The sequence below is a fragment of the Nanorana parkeri genome, unplaced genomic scaffold (genome assembly GCF_000935625.1).
Source record: "Nanorana parkeri isolate BGI_ZX_2015 unplaced genomic scaffold, ASM93562v1 scaffold113, whole genome shotgun sequence".
Classification (NCBI taxonomy): domain Eukaryota; kingdom Metazoa; phylum Chordata; class Amphibia; order Anura; family Dicroglossidae; genus Nanorana; species Nanorana parkeri.
This window is the reverse complement of record NW_017306381.1, coordinates 1277545-1290922: the sequence shown is the minus strand read 5'-3', so window position 1 is coordinate 1290922 and position 13378 is coordinate 1277545. Positions and strand designations below refer to the sequence as shown.

Below are 13378 nucleotides of genomic sequence, written 5' to 3'. Positions count from 1 at the left end.
ATACATACATGCATGCATACATACATGCATGCATACATACAGGGGCGTAACTAGAAATCACAGGGCCCCATAGCAAAATCCTGTATGGGGCCCTGTGACTTCTAGATCAGCCCACCTGATAACCCAAACAGCCCACCTGAGGGTGACCCTGCAGAGCCCCCCACAGACTCTTTATGGTGAGCTCTGCAGGGTCTCAGGTGGGCGGTCAAGCCCTCTTACCTGTCTGGCCGATCCCCCTGTCCGCCTCCTTCTCCTCCACGATCGCTTGCGGGCCCCCGCCTCCTCCGTCACTGAGGCCCCACCTGCTCGATCGCCGGGCCCGCCTCCCCATCGCTAAGACCTGCCTCCTCCCATCGCTGCCAACAACTGGCCAAGCCTCTCCCCCCCGAAGCTGCTGGTTGTCATCGACTCAGCAGCGGCTGTGAGGAGGTGCGCGCCGCTGCACATGTGACATGGCTGCGTGTTTCTCCTCACCGCCGCCAGTGACAGCCAGCAGCCTGAAATGCCACAGCGACCCAGGCGGCCCGCACGGCATGGGGGGGGATGTCCTGGCCGGGCCCCCCTGTGCCCCATAGGGGCCGCCTGGGTCGCTATGGTGATTGTTACGCCACTGCATACATACATACATACATACAATGCCACACACATCAATGATCAACACATTAAATGCATTCCCAGGTCACTCAGTGGCTACTGTAGAGTATGACGGGGAGACGCGAGAGGCGCTCCGAGTGCGAGTGTTGTTTTTGGTGATTTGGTATTTTTGGTTTTTGTGTGTTTTACAATCATCCAATTTTGTGATGTGATACAATCATGTTTTGCTTTTCTTCTATTATGGATATGTGTAGGGGAGAGAGACTGTGCCCCCCCCAGACCATGTCATGGCGGGAGACCACACAGGTATACCGCCGGTCGAGGAGGGGGGGGTGTACTTGGGTATAGGTGCCGGGGGAGGGGTGGTGACTGTGCCCCCCAGACCATGTCATGGCGGGGGACCACACAGGTATACCGCCGGTGGGGGGGGGGTGCTTTGATATGCTAATTTGTTATGATGTCACCAGCACACCCTATTGAAGTGAAGAACACGCCTGTTTATTGCCGTTTCATGTCAGAACAAATGGCAACGTTTCGGGGGCCACGCAGGGTCCCCTTCATCAGGCTTCAAATGACCTGTGATATGCTCAGTCGCGGTGTCGCTGCTCCCCTCTCTGCGTACCTAACCGCCAACACCCGCGAGGCGTAAAGCACACAAGTCTCGAGCTTGTCAACCCCTCCGACCCCCCTCCCCCCCAGAGCAAGCCCACGAGGGCGAAACGTGTTGGGATTCCTCACTGGACACCCCAAAACTATGGCATACATAATGGAGTACATGGACTGACTACACCAGGCAAGAATGTTGATACTGTAATTGGGTTTTTAGGTGTTTCTACCTTTTTTGGGGGGGGGTTCCCTGTTTGGACAATGTGATTGGGGTAATATGACACTATTTTTATGATTATGGAATTTTAATGTGTGTGTATAATAAAATTGAGATAATTTTTTTATCCGAAGTCTATGTGATCATCATTTCTGCCCCTGCTACCGTTTCTTCCAAATTGTTTTATCTGAAATGTGGTCGGAAAGGGGGGACGTGCCCTTTAAATGTGATCTCCGTCCAGCCCGAGGGCTTAGCTGTGCGGTGTGTAAAACCCCTTTTAGGATAGATAGATATGACCGACGCCGGGTCATTGGAGTCCTGCCCCCCTCCCCCTACATTTTAGGATACCTGAGATTTCTACTTCTTGTATCAGGTTATCATTACTGTACCGGACGTATAGAACAACAACAGTGTGTGTAGCGCTGTACAAAGGAAAGGAAGGCAGCACAGTCACCAAACAGTTCAAGACGAGAGAGAGAGATCAGTAGTGGCCGGTCTTTATTACAGGAGGGGGCGGGGATAAGACCAGTCACCCTGCACAAGGAGAGAGAGCAGCAGTGAGCGGTCTTTATTACAGGAGGGGGCGGAGACGAGACCAGTCACCCTGCACAAGGAGAGATCAGCAGTGAGCGGTCTTTATTACAGGAAGGGGGCGGAGACAAGACCAATCACCCTGCACAAGGAGAGAGAGCAGCAGTGACCGGTCTTTATTACAGGAGGGGGCGGAGACGAGACCAGTCACCCTGCACAAGGAGAGAGCAGTAGTGAGCGGTCTTTATTACAGGAGGGGGCGGGGATAAGACCAGTCACCCTGCACAAGGAGAGGGAGCAGTAGTGATCGGTCTTTATTACAGAGCACTGATCACGGTCGCAATGCTCTGCTGTCTCCAATGCACAAAAATAAATTCACATTTGGTGTTTTGTTTGGGGGAGGGCGGACGTGTAAGGGGGTTTAACACCGCGGATGTCAACTGGTTAACAGACATTTTGTATTGTACACAATCATTTCCCGGAGCAGCGGCATGTATTAAAATAATCCTCATCCCTGGTGATCCCGGCGGCACGCAGGAGGACCAAGACACTGCCGCGGCTCGTCGTGGATGGAAATGTTTCATAGAACTGCTGCTGAGATATTCACCGATCACCTCGGGGCCTTCACTTGCATTCATCTGCTGCGTGAAAGTGCAAAAAAAAAAGAACATGAGGAGGGAAAAATAGTTGTGTGGTACAACCCCCTCCCCCCCTTCCCCTACTTCGTTCTCTGGCCAACCACATCCCGGGGAATGTTGGGTACCCCAATTGTCATGAGAAGACACCGGAGTACAGAGCAGGATCATCAGAAGCAGCAGAGCGATGGGGTCAGTCATCTATTTGTCATGCTGACGGTGCTGTTTCCCCCTCTCCCAGTCTGGGCTCTGCTGTACTCTTTGCATTCAATGACGTATTCATTTGTGTTCCCTCCTCTCCATATTACTCTCAGTCCCCGCCCACGGACACACACCCTGCCAGGTCTCCTTCCATGTCATCCGGACAGGAAGTCTGGGTTCTCTCTGCCTCCTGCTGATTGGCAGTTCTTCTCCTCCCGGTGATTGGCGAATCCTATTTCCGCCGCCTTCCGGTGATTGACGATGCCATTCTGGCCTCCCCCGCCCGCTGGGGATTTGTAATCTGTCCCCGCCCTTTCCTTGTTATTGATAGTTCATCTCTCCGCCCCCTCACTGTGATTGGCAGTCGTTTCTCCTCCCCATAAGAGATTTCTCAGTCCGACTCTCCGCCCCCTCTTGGTGATTTGCAGTCTTCAGCTCCTCCCCTCGCAGTGATTGGCAATTGTTTCTCCTTCACATAAGATACTTGTCAGTCCGTCGCTCCGTCCACCCCGTTTGGTGATTGGCTGTTTTCTCCCCGTCCCCTTTCGGTGATTGGCAGGCTGTCTCCTCCCAGTAATCTCTGTCCCGTGTGTCTCCGCCCCCTCCCAGTGATTGGCAGGCTGTCTACGCCCGGTGATCTCTGTCCCGTGTGTCTCCTCCCCCTGAACTCTGACTGTGGTCGGCCGGGAAGACTCGGGCTGGGGCTTTCCATGGCAAACAGAGACATCGGGGAGACGGAGTGACGTCACACACACAGATCGGTGAGAGGTCGGCATTGTGTGGGGGAGGGGTGTGATGTCCGTCCTGCCGCTTCTCATGTCTTTCTGTCTTACAGCTCGCAGCCATGGCCATGCGGGGACTGGTGGACGCGGAGTGTGGAGGATCCAACCCACTCATGAAACTGACCGGACACTTCACCCAGGACAAGGGGCTGCGGGAGGAGGGGCTACCATGCCCCCCTTTCTTTTTTACATTCTTCTTCTTTCATTGTAGATCTCAAAGCCTCTCGGAGAAGCGACAGAAGATGAGGTGAGCAAAATGTATACGGGGGAAGGGAACCTCGGCCCTCCAGCTGTTGTAGAACTACAAGTCCCATGAGACATTGCAAGGCTCTGCCAGCCACAGGCATGACCCCCAGAAGCATGATGGAATTTGTAGTTCCACCACAGCTGGAGGGATGTGGCTGCTTTATAAGTTGATAACACAGGGATGAAGGGGAAGAGCGACCACAATGAGCTGAGCACATGGAGATGGCGTCGCTTCTCTCCCCTCACTGGCACGTCGTCATGTCATTGGTTGTTGCCGTGGCAGCTATATTGTGTGTTCATACTTCCTGACATTGTTTGATTACTTTCATTTTATATTCTGTGACCCCCTCGTGTCACTTTCCCTGTATGTGTCCCCAGCTCGTGTCCGAGTTCCTCCACTCCCGTGCTCCGTCTTTGCACACCCGCGCCCCCCACACCTTCAAGATGGACGGCCTCCTTGCAGAGATGCAGCAGATTGAACAGAGCAGCTTCCGCCCGCAGCCCCTGCGAGGTGAGTGCATTGGGTACAACGGGCCCTTTTGTGTCCCCCGGCTACACACAGCCAGCATAGAGGCCTGACCTTACACCCGGCTACACACAGCCAGCATAGAGGCCTGACCTCACACCCAGCTACACACAGCCAGCATAGAGGCCTGACCTTACACCCGGCTACACAGCCAGCAAAGAGGCCTGACCTCACACCCGGCTACACACAGCCAGCATAGAGGCCTGACCTTACACACAGCCAGCAAAGAGACCTGACCTTACACCCGGCTACACACAGCCAGCATAGAGACCTGACCTTACACCCCTGCCAGCATAGAGGCCTGACCTTACACACAGCCAGCATAGAGACCTAACCTTACACCCGGCTACACACAGCCAGCATAGAGACCTGACCTTACACCCCTCTACACACAGCCAGCATAGAGGCCTGACCTTACACCCGGCTACACACAGCCAGCAAAGAGACCTGACCTTACACCCAGCTACACACAGCCAGCAAAGAGGCCTGACCTTACACCCGGCTACACACAGCCAGCATAGAGACCTGACCTTACACCCGGCTACACACAGCCAGCAAAGAGACCTGACCTTACCCCCGGCTACACACAGCCAGCAAAGAGACCGTACCTTACACCCGGCTACACACAGCCAGCAAAGAGGCCTGACCTTACACCCGGCTACACACAGCCAGCAAAGAGGCCTGACCTTACACCCGGCTACACACGACCAGCAAAGAGGCCTGACTTCACATCCGGCTACACACAGCCAGCAAAGAGACCTGACCTTACACCCGGCTACACACAGCCAGCATAGAGGCCTGATCTTACACCCGGCTACACACGGCCAGCATAGAGACCTAACCTTACACCCGGCTACACACAGCCAGCATAGAGACCTGACCTTTACCCCCGGCTACACACAGCCAGCATAGAGACCTGACCTTTACCCCCGGCTACACACAGCCAGCATAGAGACCTGACCTTTACCCCCGGCTACACACAGCCAGCATAGAGACCTGACCTTTACCCCCGGCTACACACAGCCAGCATAGAGACCTGACCTTTACCCCCGGCTACACACAGCCAGCATAGAGACCTGACCTTTACCCCCGGCTACACACAGCCAGCATAGAGACCTGACCTTTACCCCCGGCTACACACAGCCAGCATAGAGACCTGACCTTTACCCCCGGCTACACACAGCCAGCATAGAGACCTGACCTTTACCCCCGGCTACACACAGCCAGCATAGAGACCTGACCTTTACCCCCGGCTACACACAGCCAGCATAGAGACCTGACCTTTACCCCCGGCTACACACAGCCAGCATAGAGACCTGACCTTTACCCCCGGCTACACACAGCCAGCATAGAGACCTGACCTTTACCCCCGGCTACACACAGCCAGCATAGAGACCTGACCTTTACCCCCGGCTACACACAGCCAGCATAGAGACCTGACCTTTACCCCCGGCTACACACAGCCAGCATAGAGACCTGACCTTTACCCCCGGCTACACACAGCCAGCATAGAGACCTGACCTTTACCCCCGGCTACACACAGCCAGCATAGAGACCTGACCTTTACCCCCGGCTACACACAGCCAGCATAGAGACCTGACCTTTACCCCCGGCTACACACAGCCAGCATAGAGACCTGACCTTTACCCCCGGCTACACACAGCCAGCATAGAGACCTGACCTTTACCCCCGGCTACACACAGCCAGCATAGAGACCTGACCTTTACCCCCGGCTACACACAGCCAGCATAGAGACCTGACCTTTACCCCCGGCTACACACAGCCAGCATAGAGACCTGACCTTTACCCCCGGCTACACACAGCCAGCATAGAGACCTGACCTTTACCCCCGGCTACACACAGCCAGCATAGAGACCTGACCTTTACCCCCGGCTACACACAGCCAGCATAGAGACCTGACCTTTACCCCCGGCTACACACAGCCAGCATAGAGACCTGACCTTTACCCCCGGCTACACACAGCCAGCATAGAGACCTGACCTTTACCCCCGGCTACACACAGCCAGCATAGAGACCTGACCTTTACCCCCGGCTACACACAGCCAGCATAGAGACCTGACCTTTACCCCCGGCTACACACAGCCAGCATAGAGACCTGACCTTTACCCCCGGCTACACACAGCCAGCATAGAGACCTGACCTTTACCCCCGGCTACACACAGCCAGCATAGAGACCTGACCTTTACCCCCGGCTACACACAGCCAGCATAGAGACCTGACCTTTACCCCCGGCTACACACAGCCAGCATAGAGACCTGACCTTTACCCCCGGCTACACACAGCCAGCATAGAGGCCTGACCTTACACCCGGCTACACACGACCAGCAAAGAGGCCTGACTTCACATCCGGCTACACACAGCCAGCAAAGAGACCTGGCCTTCCACCCGGCTACACACAGCCAGCAAAGAGACCTGACCTTACACAGCCTTTAGTCTGATTGCAGAATGTATGGCCAACTGTAGTTGTCAGCTGACTAACAGATCCCCCCGACCTTTCTCTGTGTGAAGCCCCCGGGGTGGCAGACCTGGCTTTGTCTGAAAACTGGACAGAAGAGTTCCTGCAACAAGAACCGGAGGCCGCGGAAGAGGAGGACTGGACCCGAGAGTTCACTGACCAAGCAGGTGAGTGACTGTGGCTATCCGCTAACCCTCAGTGACTGTCACCCATCGCTATCTGTAACCTGGCAGGGATTTCCATGCACATTGCTTTGAGACTTCCTCCCTCTGATTGAAGCTCCATATGGCCCTGTCTAAGGAGGGGTGGGGGGGAGGAGGCTAAGTACGTGGATGTGACCTGGTATCAGCTTCTTGCAGTCCCTGTACAGCAGAGCTCAGACTGGTAGTGAGAGAAGCAGCACAAGGAGTCAGTCAGGTGTGTTGCAGCTCTCGTGCAATAAGAAGGAAAATGCGGATGGGAGGGGAAGGCAGAGTGACAGAGAGGCAAGCCTATTTAGCTGCTTCACCTTTCACTGTTTGCATACTAAATCCCCCCCCCCTGCGTTCTGGGGCGGTAGGGGGTGTGGCGGTACATTGAGGTCAATGGCACCTCAGCCACGCCCCTCTGCCCGCAGTGCTATCGCCCGCACAGGAACGCATGGCACATCAAGGTCCAGTGCAATCCGGAAAAATAGCACACGCAGCTTTTTTTTCTGACGCGCTGGACCAGAACGCAAGCATTGATGTGCCGCGCATTCTGATGCAGGGCGGTGTATGTGGCTGTGGTGCCACTGACTTCAATGCACCGCCACGCCCCATCCCGGAACGCAGGGAGCTGGAATCACGCTGGAACGCACTGTTAGTGGTGTGAAGAATAACTCCAGGAAATCTAAAAATGACCCCTTGTAGTGGGGTTACCCCGGCCCCTCAGGAGGGTGAAGATCTTTTTTTTTGGGGGGGTCTAGGGGCCGGAATACAGAATATATACTCGCCAGACCCTCGGCCCCTCCTGGCTCATCTCTCTGGTCCGTACCGGGGGGACGGATACGAGAGAGGAAGCGGTAACAATTGACTGTTACTGACCGCTAGATATACGAGGACCCGGACACATGAGAATCTCCGCAGACACATTTCATTTATTTGTTTTAGATATGAAGACAATAAGTAAGGGTTGGGACAGGAAGTGGGCGGAAGTCTCCTCAAAGGGGGACACGGACCAATGTAGTGACCTGCCTGAGCCTCTAACCCTTCACCACCCGATCCAGACTTCAGTTATAAACTTTGTGCAAACTCGAATTCACGTTTTATTTTTCTTTCTGTGGATGAAGACCCCATGTCGTCGCCCTCCCGCTGGGCCGAGGAGTACCTGCAGCAGTCCGAGGAGAAGCTGTGGCTGGGGGAGACGGAGGGAGCCATGGCAGAGAAATGGTGAGGTCATAACTGGGCGTATGATGACCAGTGTGGCTGAAAGAGTTTTGTGTGTTATCTATGACAGCCAATCAGATTCTTCTTCTGGTTCTGTAACCTGCAAGGCAAAGGAGAAGCAGCCTGCTGATTGGTTGTTATGGTCACTTTGATCTGAAGTCTAGCAGTAGATTGTGTGTGTGTATATGAACAAGGAGCGATTGCCTCTCAGTATTGAACAAGACTCAATTCGGTGATTTTCATATAGTCACCCCTGCTGGACTGTGCACCCGTGCATGGCACCACCCAAGTCCCATCATGCAATTTGTCCTAGCCTATAGTTCTACATGAGAGAAAGCAGCTTGGTGGCTACGCTCTGAGCTCCACAAAGGCATGGAGAGATAACGTAGCCACTAACGACCAGGAAGTGTGGAATGCCTACCCTTAAAGGAGAACTATGGGGTCAGGGCTTTTCCCCATAGTTCTCCTTAGGGTAACGGGAGGACACAAACTAGCGTCCTCCCGTTACCCTAAGCTCAGTATACCGCGAGCTACAGCTCTCTATATACTGAGACGCCGCAGCTGAAACGGATCCCGACAATTCTGTCTGGATCCGCCCAGCTGCGTGACTGACAGTTGGCTCTGCCTATCTAGAGGCAGAGCCAGCTGTACCCTCCCCCGTCCGTTCCGCCAGTCAGCGCTGGCAGATCGGAGCAGGGAATCCAGCCCCTCCCCTGTCACGGCGAGAGGTGAGCGAACGCCGGTATGTGTTCGCTCACCTGCCGCTCTACTGAGCCGACCTCAGACAGTCTCATTGTCACAGGTCGGCTAGAACTATGAGGTGAGTGAAAAGCACTCACCTCATAGTTCTCCTTTTAAAGGGCAAGTTCATCTTTTTATAAAAAATTAAAAGGTGAACTAACTCCTAACACCTTCCCTACCCACCCCGGTCCCTGCTGTGTACACTCTCCTCCACCACCCATGCCAACTGGTGTAACAATCCAGACTGTTGAAAACGTTGGGGCTGTGTAACATCATACTGCTCCCGACGGCATGGACCAGTGCAGTCGCATGAGAATCTCTTCTTCTTTCCTTCAGGACAGAATACCGAAAGAAAGAAAAGATTCTGATTGGTCAGTGTAGTCACCTGACCGCACTGGCCAGTGACACTAGTCATTGCAAGCCTCATGATGCTACACAGTCTCTGTGTCTTTACACTGGCTGGTGCATGGGGACCTGAGGGTGGGCTGGGTTGCTTGGGGTTGGTGTTTTGAGGTAATTCACTTGTTCATTTTTTTATTAAAAGATGAACTTGCCCTTTAAAAAATTTATTTCCATCGACCTGATGCACAAAACTTCACAAAACTTGATCAAATTTAAGTTGAGCTCTAAAATATGTTTTTGGTCTGAAGTTTTTGATTCTTCCCCTATAGGTGTCAGGAGTACCAGCCTGAGGACGAGCTGCAGAGAGAGGCCAAATCCCTTCTGTCCAAAGTCACCGACCCCAAACTGGCCAACAGTCAGGTAGACAATGGACCGGGATGATCTTCTGTGCCCGTCCTACCCTTGTCGGGATTCAATGTTGTATCTTTCTGCCCTTTAGGCCCCATTCACATTGAGCGACATGAAAATTGCACGATTTTGAGCGACATCGCGCGACTTTTTCCTATTGGGCCGTATGCAATCAGGAGCAATATGGCTCGAAATCGGGTCATGTAGGAGCGACGAGCTTTGAGCGATATTGAGCGATATTGAGCGGCGAGATGTGAACAGCTCAATTGAAATGGATTGGAGAAGCTACATAGAGCGATATCGCGTGGAAATATGAGCGATATCGCTGCAAAAATCGCTCGATAAATCGCTCACTGTGAATGGGGCCTTAAACACTATACCCCCCCCCCCCGAGTTCTGATTTATCTGTGATATACAGCATGCGCCTCAAATCAAAGTCTATGTAAAGCCAAAACCTTTTCTTCTATTTGGATGGAATAGGGAAGAGTTGGAATCCCTATCAGTCTATCTTTTCCTGTCCCGGAGTGATGGAATTCCTCTCTTGGACAGTTGTCACCTCCTATAAAACGTTAAACTTCCGTCACTCTGTGACAGTGGCCACCAGGAGGGTGACTCTCCCCAAAGAGACACAGGTAGCAATACAAACCTGATGGAGGGTCTAACCCTTCCCCGCTCAATCCAAAACGAAAAGAGTTTTGGCTTTAGATGCACTTAAAGCCCAACCCTGGGTTACACCCCCCTACTTTTTTTTTTGTCTTTTGGTCGGTCATGTGATTGGTCCTCTTTCTCTTTGATCTTCTCCCATCAATGGGTGACCCTGGATGATGCAGAGAATGGTGCAATGTGATGACACCTGTGCTCCTCTTTGCATCAATACACTGTGAGTGTAGGATGGCATTCGCAGTGGGCGGGGCCATGACACCCTGCGATCACTCCTTCCTTAGTCTTAGAAGTTGAGTGATTTATTATTATACAGGATTTATATAGCGCCAACGATTTATCGAGCGATTACAATATAAGGAAGACATTACAATCACAATACAATTCAAGACAAGATGGTAAGGAGGGCCCTGCCCCTGAGGGCTTACAATCTAAAAGGGAGGGGCCAGTGATACATGAGGAGGGAGCTGTGTGGGGATGAATTGTTTGGGAACGTGATGGTTCAGTGGTTAGGTTGAGGCGGGATAGGCTTCCCTGAAGAGATGAGTCTTAAGGGATCGCCTAAAGGCAGTCAAGGTGGGAGGCAGACAGACAGGTTGGGGTAAAGAGTTCCAGAGGATGGAAGTGATGGTGGACGTCATGCGACCCGGAAGACTGAGGACATCTTGTGGCAAAGAGGCGGTACTGCAGGGAACATTTTTGGCTTGAGATTTGTTTTTTCGGGGGGCCCAGGGGGATATTTAAATAAAATAACCCGGAGTTGGGCTTTGAGAGGCTTCCTACAGTAATTTATGTTGTAACAGATGACCTGTCTTGTCTTTGCCTCCCATTTCACAGTCTCCATGTCTCTCTCTCTCTTCCTCTGTTAGTTCTTACAATTTGTGAGGAAGATAGGAGATGGGGACGTGTCCCTCTCTCAGGCTCCAGGCGATACGTCCCAGGCGGCCTCCCAGGCAGAGCAGTGGTCAGAACAGTTTGTAAAGGAACAGGTAGTGCTGAGTTGCTGGGTGAGGGGTTAGGTGGAGAGAGATGTGCGGACATTGGTTACGTTGGCCATACACGTATCAGTTGCTTCAAAGTTTTTCGTCATACTATCAAGTGATCAGTGGTTTGATGCGCCACCAATGGTTTACAGGAGCCGCCAGTGGTCAACGTGCAAAAGTAGACCACCGACCGGGATGTGGGCGCGCCCCGTGCCTTCTCATGGCCATTGTGGGCCCATGGGCATCACCCATCCGATGGTTCTCGTCTTTATTTCAAAGCCGGGAAATGGATTTTGGAGAATAATAATAATTTCTGGTTGTGTATAATAATGAAACAATCGGATTGATAGGTGTATGGCCGGTGCTGAATGTCTTCTGTGGCTAGTTGTCTCTCAAGTCAAGTCAGCTTTAAATATAAGTCAAAGCAGAACTCCAAGCAAACCTAAAAACAGACTTTAGAATGATGATATTCATTAAAAAAAACACTAAATTCGCCAATTTTTGCCAATATAATTACTTTGATGAGCGCCTTATAGTCAACTGATAGAATGGGAGGCTGTCTTGTATTGCATAGTCATGCTGACATGTTTCAGGTACAGGGAGCTGCATGGAGGAGGTGCTTAGGTTGTGTACAGACAGAGGAAAGAACCTAGAATTTCATGGTGTAGTGATACCCCTATGATCAGTGAGCAGACAGGGGGCGGGGCAGTGACACAGAGGTGCCTGCAGGGCTCCAGGCTATGGAAGGTAGTGTCACCCTCTGGCAGGTAGAAGATCTGTCATGTATCTGAGCTGTTTGGTTGGAGTTCAGCTTTAACTTCTAGAAAAGATCTTCTAATACTGTTCACAAATATGCTCCGTTCCCTTATTTACACCCCACAATGTAGTTGCACCCTGTGATCGGCTGAGCGGCCTTCACTTCAAAGAAGTGGGCCATGTGCATAGCGGGATCTCCCCTTATATTTGCCCTCCCTTGTCGTTCCTGGTAACGGTGAGGGGAAATCTCCCCAAGGATCACATAGCAGGAAGAGCCTGGCAGAGGTTTCAGCTTTTCTCAGCTCTGCCTGGAACTAAAATAGGAAACATTGGGCTGGAGTTCCACTTCAAACTTAATAATCACACAATAACGCAATTGTTATCTCTCCGCCCCCTGGCCTGGAGTGGACCTCCCCCCTGGCCTGGAGTGGACCTCCCCCCTGGCCTGGAGTGGACCTGGTTTAAGTTGTATTGGAAAGCAAAATCAGTTTAAAGTGAAGCCAGGCTCAGTAGCACTGGCCCTTTTTTTCCTAAAGTCTATACAGAGCAGTTCACCATTGCACTCTACGCAGAATTGGAGCTGCATTCATGTTTCAGTACTTTGGGTGCTGATGATTCGGGTCCGCCGTTTAGGTTGGCGTCCAGGTTAGTGTTGAGTTTCTGGGCCCTCAGTGTTAAGTTTTGGAGCTTAGATATAGTGCTGGAGGTTGGATTTTAAGGGTGCAGGTCCAATGGGGTTTAGGGTTACATTTTAGAGTGACGGATTACCTAAGTGCACGGCGATATAGAAGTGGTCACCTATGGCTCCTTCCAGTGAAGACCTTACATCAGACTGATATGTGGAGTCAATACCTTACTTGTTCTCCCTCGCTGTCTGCGGGTATAGTGCAGACACAAACAATCTTAATGTAAACAGAGCAAAGTTCACACTGGCCAAGCCCTGTAATGGCCGCACTCAAAGCGCAGGGAAAGAATCGGCGGAGGAGGAGGTTATATTTACAGATAATTAGATATACTGGGAGAGCGAGGGGATTTTAAAGGTTGGCATTCGGGGTTGGGTTAGAGTGTATGTAAACTCCAACAATCAGCTTCTATTATTTGCTCCTTTTTGGTCTGTTATACTGCATACCGGGGCAGGTGAACTCCGGCCCTCCAGCTGTTGTGGAACTACAAGTACTATTAGGCATCGCTAGACTCTGACCGCCATAGGCATGACTCCCAGAGGCAGGTGCATGATGGGATTTGTGGTTGCACCACAGCTGGGGGGG

The 13378-nt window shown here is 52.3% G+C and overlaps 1 protein-coding gene across 1 annotated transcript in view; it reads left to right on the top strand.

Moving 5' to 3' along the window:
- The first annotated feature begins 3758 nt into the window (after positions 1-3758).
- PEX5 (peroxisomal biogenesis factor 5) overlaps positions 3759-13378 on the top strand; it is a 22124-nt gene continuing 12504 nt past the window's right edge. The window contains exons 1-6 of the mRNA XM_018553226.1: positions 3759-3813; positions 4191-4323; positions 6868-6981; positions 8124-8223; positions 9633-9723; positions 11241-11360. Coding sequence (XP_018408728.1) covers positions 4257-4323; positions 6868-6981; positions 8124-8223; positions 9633-9723; positions 11241-11360 — 492 coding nt within the window. The 5' untranslated portion in view covers positions 3759-3813; positions 4191-4256. The remainder of the gene's footprint in view (positions 3814-4190; positions 4324-6867; positions 6982-8123; positions 8224-9632; positions 9724-11240; positions 11361-13378) is intronic.